The following is a 21604-nucleotide window of genomic DNA, read 5'->3' on the forward strand; positions in this document are numbered from 1 at the left end:
CCAAGAATGGATGTACAACACAAAAGTGTGCAAAGGTCCCCTTAGCCACGGTTACTACTTGCTTTTTCAGCAGGAGCCGTGTGTCCAAGTGTATCCTCAGATTGCACACCGAGTACACCGACACTCAGGCAGTGTCACCTCATCTAGGATCAGAGGTGGAAAAACCTTAACATTAGAAGGCCCAAGCCCAAGCATACAAAGCCACTCAGTCTTACTTAGACTCAGGCAGCCCTCTGAGGGGAATACCACTGTAGAGGGGGGTAGGAGATATAGAGTGGGGTATAAACCCTAACCCTGACCTCAAATGGACTATCTCACAGGGATGCTTCATGTAGATGTTAAATAAGAGAGGAGAAAGGAGTTCTTGGCCATCAACACTGATTGGATCTGACCCTGGAAGAAAGAGGAAAACCAGCCTAACACAGTGCTACACACCCCCAACTCCAAAAGCCAGCCCAGAAGGATACCATGATCTAAGGCAGGAGTGTCAAACTCAATTTCATTGAGGGCTGCATCAGGGTTGTGTTTGACTTCGGGGGGCCAGGGTGGGTGTTGCGAGGATGGGCGTGTCGAGGGCGCTTGTGGTGGCCCAAGCACTCTGCCAGCAAAGGACCGGCCCGCGGTGCCTCTGCCAGCACTCCTGAGCTTTGTTTTCGGCTGTAATGGCCTCCTGCAACCCTCTGCTAATGAAAATAGAGCTCCCGCCGGTTCTGTTTTTGCTGGCAGAGGCACCGCGGGCCGGTCCTTTGCTGTTTCCAGGGCAGCCCTGCAGGCCAGAGCTAAGTACCCTGCGGGCCAGATCCACCCCCTGGGCCTTGAGTTTGACGCCCCTGATCTATGGTATCGAAAGCTGTTAGGAGATCAAGAAGAGCAAGAAAGAATGCATTATCTCCATTCACCTTCATGTCATCCAACAGCGTGATCAATGCCACCTAAACTAAATTGTAGCAAGATACAAGATTATTTATGTATCAGTGATGCTCTATATCCCCATGTTTTGTCTCCGGAGAAGACTGCACTGCTTCTGAAGGGGCAGATCCATGATTTGGGGTCATTCTAAAGTCATGGCTCCTAGTTGATCAGCAGGTGAAAACCATAGCTAGGAAACTTTGCTCAGCTTCAACTGGTACAACAGTTGCATTCCTATTTTCAGGTTTCAATTTTTTCACAAACTCCCAACTTTCTACTTACCTATAGCTTGGTGTGATAGATATGTTGAAGCCACCATAACCATAAAGGAAGGCAGGATGAGACCCATCCAATTTGATTCCTTTTTTGTGGATAATAAACATTGGTATCTTTGTACCATCTTTGCTTGGGTAAAAGACCTGACACAAAAAGGAAAGGGAAAATAAAACTCTGAATGATGAGAATACTTGGGAGTGTTCTTATAGTCATATTAGTCACATATACTCTTTTACCTGAACAAAATAGAAGGGGAATGAAGAAAATTTTGCTGGGATACTTAATAATAATAATTTCCTTCCTAGACAAGAAGGAAATTTAATTGAACAGAAATTTAAATGTCTATAGAAATTCTAAATCAGCATTGAAGTTGCCAATTATCCTTATTTGTGATAAGAATCCCAAAAAGGTGTTTTACATGCTGCTAATACATTTTGGTAATACCATAACCCTAGAAGATAGGTGAGAACCTGTGGCTCTCTGGATGTTACAGATTAAAAATACCAGCATATTTTAGTATTGGCCATGTAACCTAAAACTGCTGGGAATTGTAATTCAACAACATTTGAAAATCCACAGCTATTCAGGCCTGGTCTACAATGAATTATGTACACTATCCAGGCAATAATTTATTTTTATAATCACATATCTTGAGTATAACTATGAAATAAGTTGCCATAAAATGTGACAATGGACAATGAATTGATAACATCTTGAAATGGAAACGAACAAATTCATGAAAAATCAGTTTATAAAGAGCTTGCTGACTTTATACTACCTCCTGAATCATTTAAATACTATTTGCTGGGAAATGCAAAGGAAAAGGTGATTTGGGGCCTTCTTGAAAGTATCTGATTGGCATTTTACTAGTATTGAGTACTGAACTCAACATCTCTTAGCTGATGCAGCAAGGCTTTTGTAATATTTATAGATAATTTGGAAACAAAACAATGTTTACATCAAATGCATTCATGGAGGTGAAAAGGAAGAAGTCCCAAGAAGACAGAATCAATCACTATAAAGATTGTTGCTGTTAAGATGCCTAGAAAATTGCTGACTCACATAATATATGTTTAAAAAATAACACAAGGTTTTGATACAGATATTCATAAAGCTAAGGCTTAATTAACAATGGATGTATAGAAAAAAAATAAAACAGAACCCAAAGGAAATTTATAACATCAAGCATAAAGACAGTCAAAATGTTAAAGGGTGTTTATGTTTGATAATGGACTAATCATAAATTAATAATTCTGGCTCTTCCTAAATCTTTTTGTTATCTTGCCAGATGTTAAAACTGCAGAGAACAGGTTTATTTGCCATTTCTGATTTTGCTGCCATTTTGAATACTAGAACAGTTTAGTTTCAGATTGATTTTGTCTTTTCTTCCCAACTACTTCATAGTCCCCTTTAAAAATAATTTTACATTGTAAGGCTTTTAGCAGAATTCCTGAATTTAGTCAAAATAGTCAAAAAGATGTATATAAAGATCAATAGAAGGAATTAATGAATGAGAAGCATTCATTTCCAGTGCTACGATAAGATTTCTTCCCTAAATGAGGTAATTTCCAGATGTGAACTTCCAAGTCCTAGAATTGTCATATGAATTCTGGTGACTGAATTCATATATCATGAGTTTCAAATTGAGGAAAGATGTCCTATATAATTCTTGGGCAAGAATCCTTGGCTGCATTCTGAAATTAATCACTGGTTTACACAAATAGCTTTCTCTAGGTATAATGTTCTATTTTACCCAGTGAAGAACGTGCTCCACATTTCTGAGGCATTACTTTATGTAGACTTAGTATCTAGGACATAATCAGGACATATCTAGTGACATAGAGGTCCCACATATGGAGAATTTCCCCCAACTAGACAACCCCCAGAAGTGTTGGGATTACCTCTTCTAGAATTCCCAGCCAGCATAGTCAATGGATAACCTGAGTAGGAATTCAAGGAATTATAGCCCTAGTAATATGAGGGCAACCAGTGCATGATGATGATTGATGATTTAAAGCTTTAAAAATCATAGAATGTTTACCCTGATTTTTTTAAAATAAGTAAGAAAAAAATATTCTCTAAAGAAACTGAAGGCACCTTCCCTGGAATAAAGCAATGAAATGAGGCAACAGTTATTTTTGAAACTAGATATTAATTCCATTCATCCTGGCTGGGGAATTCTGTGAGCTGAAGTCTGCAATGTCTTACAGTTACTATGGTTGAGAAACACTGCCCTAGGGCCTCATGTGTCTTGACTGTAGCTCTCAGAAATCTCCCAACAATTTTAAAATTGTAACTTTTAATGTTACAAAATGGGATAAACTGTTTAAAGCTTAAATAATGTTTTATATTACTATATATCCTTAATTCATAATTACCTTTAAACACAGATGACCCTTTTAGCTTTTGTCTTGGCTGTAAAACTACTTTCTGGAGTGTGGCCCCAGTATAGTAGCCAAAGGTTCTCAGCTGGGAAAAAACCCCTGAATAATGTGATCCTATTTTTTTAAGCAACCTGTTAATTATTCTTCAATACTATAGCATTGAACGTTTTAGAAAGTCACAAGTATCTAGGAGCAGATAACACATCTCAAATTGTAAGAAGAGAATGCTAACAAATCAAAATAATGAATTCTTCAAAGAACATATACTGATTAATTTGACTTGATGAAGGGATTTTTTTTGAGGGAAAAATGGAAGTTCTGCATAAACCAATGCCTTTAAGACTCAGATGTAGATTGGGTGCCAACTAATTTTTCTCTGAATCCCCATGGTGGTCTGGGGCTGATTTGTTTGAGTAAAAGAGAGGCTGGGTATACTAATGATGTCAGGCTTGTTAAACTTTCAGAGTAATATAATGAAGGGTCCTATCATAGATATGCCAACAAGGCTGTTATGAAAGATAGAAGACTCAGGATAAATAATCAAGGAAGCCCTTCAGAAAAGTTCATTTTTCTATTTCCCATTCATGGGACAAGAAGCAGTGTCATGCTGATCAAGGCCAAGTGCCAGAAGACAGTCATTTAGAAAAATACCTCGTTAGTGAATTTGGCAGCCTGGCAGCAAATAAACTCACCAGGTGGCAGAAGGGGGGGAAAAAAGAAGAGAAATGAAAGAGCAAGGACAATTTTCAAAAAAAAAGTTCAAACAGAAATCCAGCAGCGAGGGTAAAGGAGTGAGCTTGTATTAGTGAGCTTGTATTATTATTCTTATTCTCCTTACTTGACCAAGCTGAAGAAATAGTTTTATTCACCCTGAAAAAATATTAAATGTAAAAACAAGTTTGATATAAAACAGATCAATTTTGAGGTCATTTAATTCTACTTATATAAGAAAATTGAAAGACTATTTCATATAAAATAAAGCAGTATTCTCTATCATTTAAGATATTACTAAAGCAAAATTTTATTTTGCTTTTATTAAGGCAGTTATTAGTGCTCCTAACAATTATTGAAATGACAGTCAATAGAGAAACTAAAGTTAGAGAGAAGAAATAAAACCAACATAAGAGTCTTTGCAATATTAAAAAATTGACATAATTGGAACTGGAGCATGTAGTCCCAATTTTTTTTCTTCTTCTACTTCAATGTTTGCTTTATCTCAGTGTTTTCTCATATTTGACATACAGTCACCCTAGTAACAGTAAGTGGTCAATGCCTGGAATGCTCTACCTGACTCCATTGTTACTTCCTCAAACCCCCATAGCTTTAACCTTAAAATGTCTACCGTGGACCTCACACCATTCCTAAGAGGTCTGTAAGGTAGCGTGCATAAGCGCACCAGCGTGCCTACCGTCCCTGTCCTACTGTCCCCCTTTATTTGTACTCATTGATGTGCTCATGTCCATGTTTATGCTTATATCTGTTATCTCGTACATGTTTGACAAACTAACTAACTAACTAACTAAATAAATAAATAAAAAATAAATGGTATTGCAGAATAAGTCTCTTTTGCCATTGATTATCAACAACTCCTACATCCAAAGAAAGCTCATTTGTCCCAGGATTATCTCAGCTTTTTTCTGAGAACCATATTTAGAAGTTCTTTTAGGTACTTAGGTGCCACTCATGGATTCCCAACGTCCACTCTAAATATAGCCAGTTCTTAAACTTATTAGTTGATTCTTATACTTCAAAGGATTCTTCAAATCCTAGTTTGGAATCAGATGAAATGGCAATAATGGACTGACTTCTGAACAAGTGGCATTATTAACAATCGTGCATGGGGACTTCCAGAGGAGGGATGGTGAACTGGACATATTCCTGTGAAAGCAGAACCATTGACTACAGCAACATCTGTCAAAGAACTGGTCAAAGAACTGGTGAGTAGGCTTCTTCTTCAAAACTGCTTGGATAAAGAGAGGACAGGAGATTGCCCACATGTGCTCCACAGGACTGAAGCCTTCTGTGGGTTAGAGGTCGGGAGATGGAGGGATTAGCCATCTTGATCACAACTGTTCTGGAGCCTTTTAAAGGCTACTAACATTGCAAACCTCACTTTTGGAAATTTCCAATTAGCTAACAAGTTTGAAAAGTAACCAAATAAGTTCAACTTCAACTCTGAACACTGGAAAATTAATTATAAACTTAAGAATTTAAAGAATTTAAAATAAACAGCAAAAACTCACAATTTTTTAGTTTGCTTTAATCTTTTGTAATTTCAATCTGTTTTTATATTTATAACTGTTTTTTATGACTATATGCGTTATTACACTGTAAGCCGTTCAGAGTTGCTTCAAACTGCAGGTTGGGCAGCATATAAATTTAATAACTAAATAAAAATCAATCTATTGCAACTTTGGTATGTGGGTATAAGAGAAAGAATATATTGCATTCACAGCAGTGGTGGGATTCAAAATTTTTTACTACTGGTCCTGTGGGTGTGGCTTGGTGGGCATGGTATGGCTTGGTGGGCGTGGCTTGGTGGGCGTGGCAGGGGAAGAATACTGTAAAATCTCCATTCCCTCCCCACTCCAGGGGAAGGTTACTGCAAAATCCCCATTTCCTTCCAATCAGCTGGGACTCGGGAGGCAGAGAATAGATGGGGCTGGGGCCAGTGGTGGGTTGCTACCGGTTCACCCCGGTTCGGGCGAATCAGTAGTGGCAGTGGCAGGAGGCTCCATCCACTCACCCAGACGTCATCAAAAATGCTCTGCGCATGCACAGAACCTTCTGCACATGTGCAGAAGCACTGCACACTCACAAAGCGAGCCTGCACGCTCCCAATAGCTAACCGGTAGTGCAGGAATTTGAAACCCACTATTGGGCAGGGCCCAGTACCAGGTTTACCGGTTCTCCAAACTACTCAAAATTTCTGCTACTGGTTCTTCAGAACTGGTCAGAACCTGCTGAATACCACCTCTGATTCACAGATGCTATTTTACCCATAAAATGATCCCACTGATTCATACCTTCTATTTGGAAGTCTCAACATACCAAAATAGAATAAAATTCAATTGAAATGCATGTTCAGGTTCCTAAAATGAACTTCTGATAATATATTTGTAACCCTTGGGTCACAATTGGTCCATCTTTAATTTCAAAACTATATGTGAAATCAGGTCAGACCTTGGGTCAGAGCTAACCATCCCTTCCCTGAAGGTTGAGAAAGAGTAAAGAATCTCCAAAAAAAAAAAAAAAAAAAAAAGGGTGGGGGAGCCATTAATGCCCATTTTAGGCCCTGGGCCCACATACATTTTTTTTGTACCTAGCAAAAGGCTTCCATAGCAATGCTGAACTGAGTTTCAGATCAGTGGTTAGTTTTGTCATGCAATTTTAGAAACTCTTTGATATGCACATGGAAGCAATTAAGCTTTCCATGAATTTCTTTAAACCTGTCTTTCTTACTTTCAAAAACTAATTCATGTTTGGTTGCTCTTCCCTGAGAAGTGGTTTCTTGTCAGTCTATTTAGCAAATTTTAAAGTATCTGCTGCCAACGAGAACAATGGAACACTGTTTAAGACAATGGAGGCCATCCATGACTGGTGATCGTTCATTCTAGCAATGGAAAAATGTTAATGCTGAGAATATTAAAGATGTATTACTTCTTTATGAACTTAAAGAACGAGTTTGAGAAATGTGATTTGTTCTGAATATCTATGCCTTCTCCCTCCCAAAGATCCCACTAGTTTCATCTAGATGGGTCCACATTTGCAGCAGTAGCAACCTAGTGCCTTAGGAATGCAAATAGCTTGTGCAAATCACTCTCTTACTGTACCAAATTCAGTGATGTGGTGGCTAAAAATGTGCCTTAAGCATTATAATTTCCTGCTTAAGAACCTTCCACTCAACCCCATTTTCATGTGGAAATAGTATCTCCCAACACAGGCCATGACATAGGCACCATTTGTACCACTTCAGCAGTGACTGTATCATTTCTAGATTGCTTCTTTCAGCTGTGGCAGGTACATCCTCATCTCTCTGATCAATACTCTTTTTCCTTTATGGCCATTTCAGTTTGTCTTGAGGGAATGACTTGATATCAGCTACATCAACATCACTGGAGAAAGCAATAGAAGAAGACCTCACTAAATACAGTGATCCTCATCTATCATTCTCTGTAGCTAAGCCAAGATTACTACCGAAACATTTTGAGTCACTTTAGTGGTTAAGGAACCAAGCTAGCAAGCAGAAGATCTTGAATTCAAGTCCTGGCTTAGGCAAGAGAGCCAGCTGAGTCAGTCAGTCACTCTCTCTCAGCTCAACCTATCTCACAGGGTTATTGCTGGGAAAATAGGAGGGGGGAGGTGTGCAGGATATGTTTCTTTTTACAAAAAATATCTTTTTTTACAAAAAGATTTGTAAAAATAATAAAGATGGTATTCAAATAAATAATTTTTACAGAGGTTCTGTCTACTGTACCAAGACAGTCGGGAAAAAAGTAGACCAAACTGTACTACTATATAATTATGGTTCTATAAACTCTTTTCTAACGTTCTATTTCAGAGAACTGAGAATAGACTTCATTGTTGCCTTGAGTCAAAATGACCTCAATGACTTACAGTAAAATTTAAAGTAATTATTATTCAATGTAATGCAGTTCTTTAAAGATTAGCAAGTTTTCTTTTAAATTGCCACTGAATATCTTTTCAGTGCTGTGTACCTTTTCCATTTTCTATATTATAAACAATTTGGGTGCAGTCAAATCAATGGTTTATGGATTAGAACATCTACTATCATTCAAAACTCTCTGTTAATAAAAGCATCTGAATTCACATTTGGAAAGAAGCCTTGAATTTTAGTGTTAGTATCTATCAGCATCATTGAAACTTTCCACTGGAAATATATTTTTTTCTAGGTGAATATTTCTTAGAAAACTCTATTTGAACTATGGATGACATTTTGCACATATAAGGGGTATCTAAAATTAACATAATATTAATCTCATTTTGTTAGGTACAACTATAAACAAATAAAGCTTGTCTTGTTGCAATGAGGAAAACTGTGCAAGAATAAGGCATTTAGCCTGTATTTCATACAAATGTTCCATTAGGATTTGTTTTAAGATATCAGTAGCAGCCACCTTTGAATTACACAATAAACTAAGAGGAATCTTTTTCAGTTCTGAAGACCACATTCCTTAACTGGCAAACCTCCAGGAAGAAGGAGTTTCAGACTGGAGGTTTAACTAATTATACATAGCAAAGCTTTTAACTTGCCTGCATAATGGGAGGGGAAAGGGACATGAGATTTGATGTATCTGATTTATACTGTGCTGGGACATGGTGATATTTAATTTCACAGTGAACTGAAGAAGTTTATTTCTATATAATCTAAAAATATAGTGAGTAAATGGAATAAAAGTGATTTTGAAGATATATGAATCCTTAATATGAGAAATTAAAATTACAGCAGAACTCATCAGTCGAGCTATAGTTACAAGCATTAATTCAAAAGGAAGCAAAGGATGAGAAAGTAATTTAAGAAACATTGGGTTTGCTCAACTGTTATCTCCCACACAATGCTTATTTGCTGTCCTCAGACCAACAATACAGGGAAATAAGGTAGTTTTATTATTAAATTTATTTAATATTATTTAAATTTTGCTATCCAAAGATAAGGTATAAAACTTCTTTAGAAGGCCAATTGTATTTACGAAGGCTAAATAGAAGATGAAAATGAGATTGAATTGCAGTCATTAAGAAATAAGTAAGGGAAGAACTGAGCTGAACCTAATTCAATTCTTTATATAAAAAAAGTTTCTTCTAAATATCTGTAGGGACATCTTTCAGAAAATATGACTGCTTCAGAGAGATAGCCGACTCTCAGAAAATACCTGAATCAGATGTGCTACATGAGACAGGTAACATTCTCTTCATTGAATAATCATGGATGAATAGGATAATTTATCGAAATCACCAAGGGAGAAAGCAGCAATAATGGGATTAAAGAAAATGTTTTTAAAAAGCAGCTGGCAGGATAAACAGTGGTATTCTCAAAAGAAAGCCATGTCAGTGCAATTATAATATTCTTCAGGATAAAGACACAAAAGCAGGGGTGAAATGCTTCCGGTTCGGACCGGATCGCCCGCTCCGGTAGCGATGGAGGCGGGTGGTTTGGAGAACCGGTAGCAAAAATCTCTGCCCCCCCCAATGCCCAGCTGAGCCGCACAATCATCAGAGGTTTTTTTTTTAATTTTTAAAAGTATTTTTTCTACAACCTCTTTGGCTGAAAAAATGCTTTTAAAAGTAAAAAAAAAAAGCCTCTGATGATCGCGCGGCTCAGCTGGGATCATCAAATGCTTTTAAAAGTCTCTGATGATCCCAGCTGAGTTGCCTGATGGGCAGAGGCTTTTTTTCTTTTAAACTTGCTTCTGAGCATGCGCAAGATGGTGGCCGCTCCCTGAGTGCTGCGGTCAGATGGGGGCGTTTTTGGACGTTTCGGGGTGTCGAGGGGGGTCTTGACCATCAACGACCCCCCGTTTGGCTGGATGAGACTGGGGTGAGCGTTTTGAGACCTTTCTCGCCCCTCAGGGTTCACCCGGAGTCGACCGAATGGAGAATTGCAGCCCTGCTGCTACCACGCTGCTGCCGCGTCCCAGCTGAGAAAGGAGAAAGGTGGCTTACCGGCTGTGAGAGAATGACGGCAGCAGCAGCGGCGGCATTGCTAGCAGCGTTGCTAGAGGCATTGTGAGAGACGAAGGCAATGGTGGCCTTGATGGCGGGGCTAGCGACGGAGGGGATTCCAGCAGCCGGTTTCTGGCTTCGGGTAATGAGTGAGAGACCCCTTCAGGAAGATCCTGGCGGCTGCAGAGGACCTGGAGGCCTCCGAGAAACGTACTGGAGGCTGGGACATGGCATTGGGTTATGTTACCAGGAAGAACTGGGGGTTTTTACTTGGAAGAACTGGGGGAGAAAGGGCTGGTGGCCAGCGGAGGGGTTTCTCTTCCTTTTGCATTGAGGCCAGCCCTTCTCTCCCCCCGCCCCCCTCTCCCTCCCGGACCTTGTTTAGGCCGTGAAATGGGCTACCATCTGGCCCCAGGTAAAGGGGTTTCTCCCCCCCTCCCCTTCCCTCGTATGTTTTGTGTCTCCTACTGGAACTTTCATATTGGTGCAACTATAAAGAGCAGGGACTGTCATCTTTAACCCCCGGATGAACTGACTGACTGAACTATAAATCATTCTCTCCAACCTTGGGACAACCATTGTGGCAACCACTGAGGGGGTCGTCTCTTTTACATCATGAACTCACCACCGGAAGGATGGAACATTTCTATCTCTAGGGCTATTTAAGGGCCTCCCGCCGTGAGAGGGCGGGCTGGATGTCATTCTCCGTTGGCTGAAACTGTGAAAGACCCCTCAAACTGTCGTGAGAGGACAGTGTATTTACCGGTGGAGCCGCATGGCTGTGTGTTACATCTGATTTTGGGATTACCAAATGGACCCCTGATTATGATCTCCGCCTCCCTCGCTGTAACCTAAGATGTATACTACCTATGAACTTCTTGCGCTGCGAGATTCCCCCCTCTCGCATATCTGGCCCTCCACATTATCGAGGGCCTACCTCAAGGACAGGTTTTGGGACCCAGAGAGGTGGCATGTGAAAACCAGGGGGTTGAGGGGTTTTTTATCAAATTTTTAAATTAAACTTTTAAGGGGTCCCAGGGAGGGGGAGGGTCGAATTAGAACTCGGGTTGTGGGTTTGGGGGAAAACCCACAAGGGGGAGGGTTGGGTCTGGCCTCGAAGTGCGGCGGGGGGGTGGGGGACCTGGGGTCGAGGGGGGTGTTAGAGCTCATCCGGATAGTGTTTCAAACATCAATACTGTGAGTGGGAGGGGTAGATATGGCGGGAGCAGGGGGCCATATCGTGTTAGGGGAGCGCGCACCCGCTGTCTACGAGCGGTGGTGTGTTCCGGCCCCCTAGGCTCCACCCGTTCTCCAGGTTGCATAGACCCTCAGGGCCCAGGCCTTCGGCTGATGCTGTGCAATGCCAGGTCCGTAGTAAATAAAGCCCCCCTCATTTGTGATCTTATTCAGGAGGGGGGTGCGGACCTGGCAGGTATTACGGAGACCTGGTTGGGCCAGGAGGGGGGGTTCCCCTCATTGAAATGTGCCCACCAGGTTTCCACGCATTCCATCAGCCAAGGTCACAGGGGAGGGGCGGGGGGGGTAGTGGTTATCATTAAAGATGGCCTGAGACCGAGGGAGGCCACTGTTCCTCAGGCGGACGACTCTGAATCCCTCCTTGTGAAATGGGGTCACGGGGTTCAGAGGGGTTTGCTGATCACGTACCTGGCTCCCTGCCACATGGCAGCAGCCCTCCCTGAGCTACTCAACGTCATCGCCGCGGTGGCGGTTGATACCCCTAGGCTTATGGTCATGGGGGATTTCAACCTGCCGTCCGTGGGTGAGGCGTCAGAGGTGGCTCAGGAGTTCATGGCTTCCATGACAGCCATGGACCTGACCCAATTAATTCATGGCCCTACCCACACGGGGGGAAACACGCTGGATCTGGTTTTTGTCTCTGGACAGTGGTTGAGTGATCTCGAGATAGGGGATATAGTCACCAAGCCCTTGTCATGGTCTGATCACTCTCTCCTTCGTCTCGACCTTCGAACCGCTACACCCCGCCGCAGGGAGGCGGAGCCGGTAAGATGGTTCTGCCCCAGGCGCCTGATGGAACCTGATAGGTTCCAGATGGAGCTTGGGCCATTCCCTGAGGCTCTGGCACACGCCTCGACTGGAGACCTAGTGGCCGCCTGGGATAGGGCGGCCGCTGGAGCTCTGGACCGGGTCGCGCCTTTGCGGCCTCTGACCCGGCGCCGATCTCATTTAGCTCCTTGGTTCACTGAGGAGCTGAGGGAGTTGAAGCACTGGAAAAGACGCCTAGAGAGCAGTTGGAGGGCCAGTCTTTCTGAATCTGACCGGACACTGGTAAGATCTCATATTAGGAATTACCTAGTGGCGATAAAAGCAGCGAAATGTAGCTATTTTGCTGCTCTTATTGCGTCATCAGATAATCGCCCGGCCGCCCTGTTTAGGGTGACCCGCTCCCTGCTCCACCAGGAAGCGTGGGAGGACCCCTTGGAGGGTAGAGCCGAGGATTTTGTTCAGTATCTGTATGACAAAATCACTCAGATTCGGGAAGATCTGGACTCCGACTGGGTAGTCTCAGGGGGAGGGACAGGGGCAGGTCTTGAGAATGTTATCTGGGATGAGTTTGATCCTGTGACCCCTGAGGACGTGGACAGGATTCTGGGTAGACTGAACGCGACCACTTGTTTATTGGACCCGTGTCCCTCCTGGTTAGTGCTGGCTTCTCGGGAGGTGACACGAGGCTGGTTCCAGGGGATTATAAATGCTTCGTTGGGTGAGGGTGTCTTTCCTGCCGCCTTGAAAGAGGCGGTGGTGAGGCCTCTCCTCAAGAAGCCTTCCCTGGACCCGGCAAATGTTGGTAAATTATCATCCGGTCTCCAACCTTCGTTTTGTGGCGAAGGTTGTTGAGAGTGTGGTTGCGCAACAGCTCCCCCAGCACCTGGATGAAACGACGTATCTGGATCCGTTCCAGTCGGGCTTCAGGCCCGGGTACAGCACGGAAACGGCATTGGTCGCGTTGGTTGATGATCTCTGGAGGGCTCGGGACAGGGGGTGCTCCTCTGTCCTGGTCCTGTTAGATCTCTCAGCGGCTTTTGATACCATCGACCATGGTATCATGCTGCACTGGTTGGAAGAGTTAGGGGTGGGAGGCACTGTGTTGCGGTGGTTCTCCTCCTTTCTCTCTGACCGGTCGCAGTCTGTGTTGACAGGGGGACAGAGGTCAACCCCGAGGCCCCTCATATGTGGGGTGCCGCAAGGGTCGGTCCTCTCGCCTCTCCTGTTCAACATTTATGTGAAGCCGCTGGGCGAGATCATCCGTGGTTTCGGGGTGGAGTACCATCAGTACGCTGACGACACCCAGCTGTACATCTCCACCCCGGATCACCCCAACGATTGAAGTGATGTCCCGGTGCCTGGAGGCCGTACGGATCTGGATGGGGAGGAACAGGCTCAGGCTCAACCCATCCAAGACCGAGTGGCTGTGGTTTCCGACGTCCCGATATAGTCAGTTGATGCCATCACTGACTATTGGGGGCGAATCATTGGCCCCCATGGAGAGGGCTCGCAACTTGGGCGTCCTCCTGGATTCACAGCTGTCTTTAGAAGAGCACTTGACGGCCGTGACCGGGAGGATTTTTCATCAGGTTCGCCTGATTCGCCAGTTGCGTCCCTTTCTGGATCGGGACTCGTTACGCACGGTCACTCATGCCCTCGTCACCTCCCGCCTGGACTATTGTAATGCTCTCTACATGGGGCTCCCCTTGAGGAGCACCCGGAGGCTCCAACTGGCGCAGAGTGCGGCCGCGCGGGTGGTAATGGGAGCGACATGGTGCTCCCATGTGACACCTCTCCTGCGCGAGCTGCACTGGCTCCCGGTGGTCTTCCGGGTGCGCTTCAAGGTTTTGGTTACCACCTTTAAAGCGCTCCATGGCTTAGGACCTGGTTATCTACGGCAGTGGTCCCCAACCTTTTTATCGCCGCGGACCAGTCAGCCTTTGATAATTTTACCGTGGCCCGCTGAGCGCGCGCAGGGGTGGGGGGCGTTGTTCGCGACGACACATTGATTGTTTATATATCACATTGTTTTGATTAAACAACTTTTATTTTATTGTATTTAAACATGCCTTACAAAATAAAATACAATTACATAAATATAAAGTGCTTTAACATTTTAACAGTTAAACTTTAACTAAGCGCTCTAGTTACTAGATTCTAGTGAATCAATGAGAACCCTGAGCTTGTTTTTCTGCAACGAGACGGTTCCATCTGGGGGTAATAAGAGACAATGACACCCGAAGTGTCTTGCTTATGTCCAGTTTATTTCGTTGTTTTATTTTGGTTGCTGTCACTGCAGAAAACCCCGCTTCACACAGATAGGATGTTGGAAAAGGCAAAAGGGACTTAAGAGCTGTAGTGGCAATCTCAGGATATTCCGCCATGACTTTAATCCAGAACACCGGCAGAGTTGTTGTCTCAAATACAGTTTTAAGGCCGCCGTCATTTGCAATCTCCAGCAGTTGATTTTCTTCTTGTACAGACATGCTACATTCGTCTGGTTTGTTGACAAATGGGTCGCGGATCCATTCCTTACCAGTTCGTGGGTCTTTTGTGGTTGGGAAGTAGTGCTCAAACTTTTCTAAAAGCAAAGACAGGTGATCGTGCACCAACTGGGAGAATGAACGCTCAGGCTCAGTCTCTCCTAAAATCCCCGCTAATGTCTGAAACATGTCCAAAATGCCTCTGTTCACACGCCGTCCCCACAACTCCAGTTTGGCTTTAAATGCAGCTACTTTGTCAGCCAACTTGAAAACAGTTGTCATTTTCCCCTGAAGGGACAGATTGAGTTCATTGAGCAGGCTAAATATGTCACACAGGTAAGCCAGTTTTGCAAGCCATACCTTGTCACTGAAATGTGCTGCCAGTGGTGACTTCTTTTCTGAGAGAAATCTTTGCAATGGCTCTCTTAATTCAAACACCCTGGATAGTGATTTTCCTCTGGATAACCATCTTATTTCTGTGTATAAGAGAAGGCATCTGTGCTCTGTGTCCATCTCCTCACAAAGCTGCTCAAATAGACGCGAGTTAAGGGCGTTTGCTTTGATGTGGTTAATAACTTTAACCACATCATTCAATACACTGTTAAATTCTGGTGACATTTTTCGGCTTGCCAGCATTTCCCTGTGAATGATACAATGTGTAGATTCGCACTCAGGTGCAACCTCCTTAATCCGAGCGGTTAAACCAGACAGCCGTCCGGTCATGGCAGCAGCTCCGTCTGTGCATATGCCGACACAAAAGGACCATTTTAGTTGTCCTGATATATAACCATCCAGTGACTTGAACAGTTCTGCTCCTGTGGTGTTGGTTGGCAAAGATAGTGCACATAATAAATCCTCATGCACATCCTCCTGATAAAGATATCGCACATAAACAAGTAGTATTGCCTTGTTGTCGATATCTGTAGATTCATCAACCTGTAGTGCGTACCACGGTGAAGTATTAATCCTCTCCAACAATTGTGTCTCAATGTCTTCAGCTATTTCATCAATGCGCCTAGTCACGGTGCTAGCCGACAAAGGCACATTTGCTACCTTTTTTACAGCAGCCTCTCCTAAAAGTTCACGACAAATGTCTTTAGTGGAGGGCAAGATCAATTCTTCACCGATAGTGAATGGCTTTTTAGCCTTAGCAATACGGTTAGCCACCAAATATGATGCTCTCAGAGCATTCTCCTTTATTGCTGTGGTGGCCCTCAGAAATATCTTCTGTCCTTCGTGTTCCCTTTTTTTTCTTTCAAAATACTGCAGGGGTTTGTCTTTTAATCCAGGGTGCTTGGCATTCAAGTGGCGAAGCAGTTTTGAGGGTTTCATTGCCTCATTAGAGAGCCGCTCACCACAAACTATGCAGAGCGGGGTTGGCGCGTGGGAATCACCTATCCCGATAAATCCATATTTCAAGTAGGACTCATTGTATTGTCTGTTAAAAGTTTTATGTTTCTTTGATGCTGAAGGCTCTTCTTCTGTCTCTTCACTGGGCCTTTTCTTTTTCCCAAGGAAACTTTCTGACGACATCTGTTTCGTACTCATCTTTGCTAATTTGTGGGTTAAATTTGAGCAAAAACAATATACACCTACACCAACTACTGTAAAAATGAGAAAGTACCAGTGAAAAGCGAGAAGAGCTAGCACCTGGGTACACGTTATGAATTATTAATGCACTTATGCACTTTATATGTTTGGACACTGGTAGAATTAATATAAATTATATGTAATTTCACTGTATAATGTTAGAGATAATTTGGGGCCTCTAGCCATGGCTCACACTTGGAGAGTACCAAAACCTGCTATAGTGTGCTGTTCGTATTTCCCCCCCCCCCCCATCTATCTATGTCAGTGTTTCCCAAACATTGTGCCTCCAGCTTTTTCCAAACTACAACTTCCAGCATGCCTGGAGGGCCAGAGGCTGTCTGGGTATGCTGGGAGTTGTAGTTTTGCAACAGCTGGAGGCACCCTGCTTGGGAAAAATGGAGCTATGCTTGTCCTCTCTTTCTGCCTATCTATGCATCTATCTATATCAGTGTTTCCCAACCAGGGTGCCTCCAGCTGTTGCAAAACTACAACTCCCAGCAATGTGTGTCCAATCACACTTGGTCAATAGAGAATTCAATTCAATTCAATTCAATTCAATTCATTCTATTCCTATCCTATTCTATTCTATTCATCTTCTTCTCTTCTCTTCTATTCTTCCTTCCTTCTATCTTCTCCTCCTCCCCTCGTCTCCCCTCTACTCTACTACTCTACTCTATCCTACTCTACTCGTTCTGTTCTGTTCTGTTCTGTTCTATTCCACCACATCAAACCTTTAAACCTTCCCAGGTCTATAGAGCCCATAAACCAACTTCACACCCATACACACAGGTACTACACAAACACACACACACACACCTACTCTCCACCTCATCCCTACCCAGCTCTATAGAGTCCACAGAGCCCATTTCATACAACGCAAACCCGCAGGCACACAACCCCCCCCCACACACAACCCGGCCCCCACAAGGGAAGGACCCAGATTCTCTCTCTCTCTCTCTCTCACACACACACACAGACGTGTGTATTGCAAGACACGTGTGCATGCCACCCGACACACCCCCATGCCCAGAGATCCCCCCCTCCAGTCTCCCCCAGACAGGGAGGCATGTTTCGAAGTGTGTGTGTGTGTGTTTGCACAAGGGTGTGACTTTTATACACACACAGACACACATCAAACCTTTAAACCTTCCCAGGTCTATAGATCCCATAAACCCACTTCATATCCATATACACAGGTACTACACAAACACACACACACACACCCCTACTCTCCACCTCACCCTTACCCAGCTCTATAGAGCCCCACAGAGCCCATTTCATACAACGCAACCCACAGGCACACACACACACAACCCATCCCCCCACAAGGGAAGGACCCAGATTCTCTCTCTCTCACACACACACAGAGACGTGTGTATTGCAAGACACGTGTGCATGCCACCCCCCATGCCCAGAGACACCCCCCCTCCAGTCTCCCCCAGACAGGGAGGCATGTTTCGAAGTGTGTGTGTGTGTGTTTGCACAAGGGTGTGACTTTTATACACACACACACACAGAGGGGGGAGGGGTTTGAGCCCCCCTCCCAGTCCTGCAGGCCCGAAACCCCCCTCCCCTCCCCCTCCCCCCATTCCCAGGTCTGGCTCGGCCCTTCGCCCTGCTGACCTGCCCGGCTTGGCTCGGCCCCAGGCGCCCTTCCTTCTCCCGAGACGTGGTGCGGGCGGCAGGCGGGGCGACGCCGCCCCTTCCTTCTCCTCCTCCTCCTGCTCCGCCCACAGGACGCTTCCGCAGCCGCACCGACCTGCCCGGATTTAGGGGGAGGGAAGCGAGCGTCGGAACAAATGGAGACCGGAACAGAAGGAGTGGGACGCTTTCCCTCCCCCCCATCAGCTGCGCGGCCCGGTGCCAGGTACTCCACGGCCCGGCACCGGTCCGTGGACCGGGGGTTGGGGACCACTGATCTACGGGACCGCCTACTACCACCAATAGCCTCCCACCGGCCAGTACGCTCTCATAGAGAGGGACTCCTCCGGGTGCCGTCAGCCAAACAATGTCGGCTGGCGACCCCTAGGGGGAGAGCCTTCTCTGTGGGGGCACCTACCATCTGGAATGAGCTCCCCCCAGAGATACGGAGGATCCCAGATCTGCGCACCTTCCGCCGCGCTGTGAAGACCTTTTTATTCCATCAGGCGGGCTTGGCCTAATCTCTTCCCTTTTTAAATATGTAAATTTTAATCTGTTTTTAAATTATTGGGGTGTTTTAATTTGTCTGGGCCAAAATGATTTAATTTGATTTTATCTGGTTTTTTAAATTTTTTGTATCTATGTTATTTTATTGTTTGGCTGTTCACCGCCCTGAGTCCTTCGGGAGTAGGGCGGTATACAAATCAAATAAAACATAAACATAAACAAACAAATGCCTCTGACGATCCAAGCTGAGTTGCCTGATCGGCAGAGGCTTTTTTTCTTTTAAATGCCTCTGATGATCCAAGCTGAGTTGCCTGATTAGCAGAGGCTTTTAAAAGAAAAAAAGCCTCTGCCGATCAGGCAACTCAGCTGGGATCGTCAGAACCTTTTGAAAGCATTTTTTAACAACTTCTTCGCCGAAGAGGTTGTAGAAAAAATGGTTTCAAAAGTAAAAAAAAAAAAAAGGTCACGCCCACCCAGTCACATTACCTCCTCCACCACCAAGCCACGCCCACAGAACCAGTAGTAACAAATTTTAGATTTCACCATTGCACAAAAGGTCTCGGTCTCACCAGAACTGGAGAAGCTCTAAAATAAACCAGAGCATTTGACTTGTGTTTTAGAGAAGTAAGCTAAACAATGTTTACTTACTTTTAAGCATTTCTTTTTATTTTCTCAAAAAATGAGCAAGAAGAATGAACCCTTTGAATGACATTAAGGGAGATAATCTTTAGGAATGATAAAGCCAGTAATATTAAGTGTCATCAGAAGAAGAAGCTCACTGAACTACACTTGAGAAAATATGAGAAACAATAATCTTGATTAGTCTCTCTTTTAACAGTATCATCTGAATCACCTGCTTGTTTTAGGTGATTAATACACCTGATTACTTAGGAAGTAATACACTTTAGTAGAATCTTAAAAAAAGCTTTTGGTGTATTTGTTGCTCACAATAGCAAGATCAATAATAGCAGGGGAAGAGGTTTTAAAATGATTTATCCTGTAAACCTGCCAATTATATTAACCTGAGTCATTTTAACTTTAGTTTACCAGCAGTTCTGCTAATATTTAATAATGGCTTTGAGTTTTCTTTCACTTCTAAAATGTACAGACATTCTGCTCTATCACAAATATGATAAGAAAGAAGTAAAGAGTGTGAAATGACAATCTAAACCAAACATGAAAATCAACAAGAGAATGTTGAAACCAAATACTGGAATATTATAAATATGGTTTTTCTGCTTGTATATTTTGGACATCCTGACTTGTTTCCACTGACATGAGTTTTATAGATTTTTCATAACATGGCATAACATGTGCACATGTGTATGTTTGTATGTATATGTAATATATGTGTATACACACACACACACACACACACGTATACCCAGCAAAAATAGTTCTCTGTTACAACTTTGAACATTATTAAAGCACAAGAACAAATCTATTGCTTTTGATACCAAAAATAAATTAAGTGACAAAACTTGTAATTGCTTGGCCTGTAATGATATGATCACCTCTCCTTGTTGTGAGTAAAACTGGTCAGAGACACCTGAAAGTAGGATCTGATAATTATAGGACATGACCAATAGCAAATGCCAGCTACTAGTTATATCTGCAGATTTTCATCTTGGCAAAAGAAGGCCCTAAAGTTTATAGGAATTGTTACTAAAGGTTAGGGCTAATTTATTTTTCTAAAATAAATTCCATTTTAAAATTGTAGTTTTTATGTTGTTGAATTGAACAAGATACCAATATGGAATGATTTGAATTAGTATATTTTTTGTTAACCTTTATACAAGAACATAAACATTTACTAAGGACAATTTCTTTTTCCTTTACTTACCTGCACAGTTTGATAAGCTGAAGGATCAAATCCTTTTACGCTAATTTCTCGGAAAACTCTTGGCTCTAATTCTTCTTTGGTCAGATCACAATGGTAAATAATACCTAAACATACAATTCAAAGATGTTAATTGGTTAATTTAATATGTTTTTATTGACAATGCACACAAGTAAATATCTTTTATCCCAAAGAAACAAGACTAAAAAAAACACCTCTTAACAAAAACTGCATACCCCCAAAACCCTATTCAATAGTGCTTAGTAAGTTAAATATGTAGAAAGCTTAGAAAATACAAAATAACAAAACAGTAATTGATCAAGAAATTTAGTCAATCTAAAACCTCTTCACCATGATACATTTGATGAATTTTCAAGCCTGCTGTAATTAATATTTTTTAAATATTAATTTTAATATTTTTCCCATTATTTATTTATTTATTATTAATTAAATTTCTATACCGCCCTTCTCCAAATAGGACTCAGGGCGGTGCACAGCCAAGGTAAAAACAGAGCATACAAAATTTAAAAACAATATTAAAATAATTAAATATTTGGCCGTAAATTAAAACAACCCAATTTAAAATCAATTTAAAATTTAACTCAAGCCAGCCCAGCTAGTTGAAATAAATAGGTTTTCAGGGCCTGATGAAAAATCCGGAGGTCTGTTATTGTACGTAACTCTGGGGGAAGGTTGTTCCAGAGGGTGGGCGCCGTCACAGAGAAGGCTCTCCCCCTGGGGGTCGCCAGCCGACATTGTCTGGCGGACGGCACCCTGAGGAGGCCCACTCTGTGCAAGCGTACTGGCCGGTGGGAGGCTATTGGTGGCAGAAGGCGGTCTCATAAGTACCCCGGCCCTAAACCATGGAGCGCTTTAAAGAGACATAGACAATATTTGTAGCCACTTTTCCTTTAATAACAACTAGAATCACAGCGGGACTTTACATCTATGGTCTTATTTATATACAATGTTTCATATGGAATGTCCTGGACAAAAATGGACCCAAACATTTCAAATGAAATTACATGTGTTGACATATTCACCATTAATGTATACTGCTTCCACTTACAGATGACCTCTTTTTGCACTGTAGCAATATCTTTTCTTACTTCCCTTAAAGACATATTGAGTAAACAATCCCTACTTCCAGGTAATTCTCTTTTAGACCAGTCTGAAGTTCCCGCTCATTATTTATATCTGATTGTCCCCTTAGTCCCTCCAAATGATGGAGCTAATCTCCACTTTCTTTTGGACAGAACAAATAAAAA

At 42.9% G+C, this 21604-nt stretch overlaps 1 protein-coding gene across 1 annotated transcript in view; it reads right to left on the minus strand.

Annotated features, from left to right (window-relative positions):
• PREP (prolyl endopeptidase) overlaps positions 1 to 21604 on the minus strand; it is a 70833-nt gene that overhangs the window by 11741 nt on the left and 37488 nt on the right. Inside the window, exons 10-11 of the mRNA XM_034409085.3 lie at positions 20340 to 20443; positions 1192 to 1328 (exon numbers count right to left, since the gene is read on the minus strand). Coding sequence (XP_034264976.1) covers positions 1192 to 1328; positions 20340 to 20443 — 241 coding nt within the window. The remainder of the gene's footprint in view (positions 1 to 1191; positions 1329 to 20339; positions 20444 to 21604) is intronic.

Source organism: Pantherophis guttatus, chromosome 1 (assembly GCF_059756535.1).
Source record: "Pantherophis guttatus breed Tessera chromosome 1, ASM5975653v1, whole genome shotgun sequence".
Classification (NCBI taxonomy): Eukaryota; Metazoa; Chordata; class Lepidosauria; order Squamata; family Colubridae; genus Pantherophis; species Pantherophis guttatus.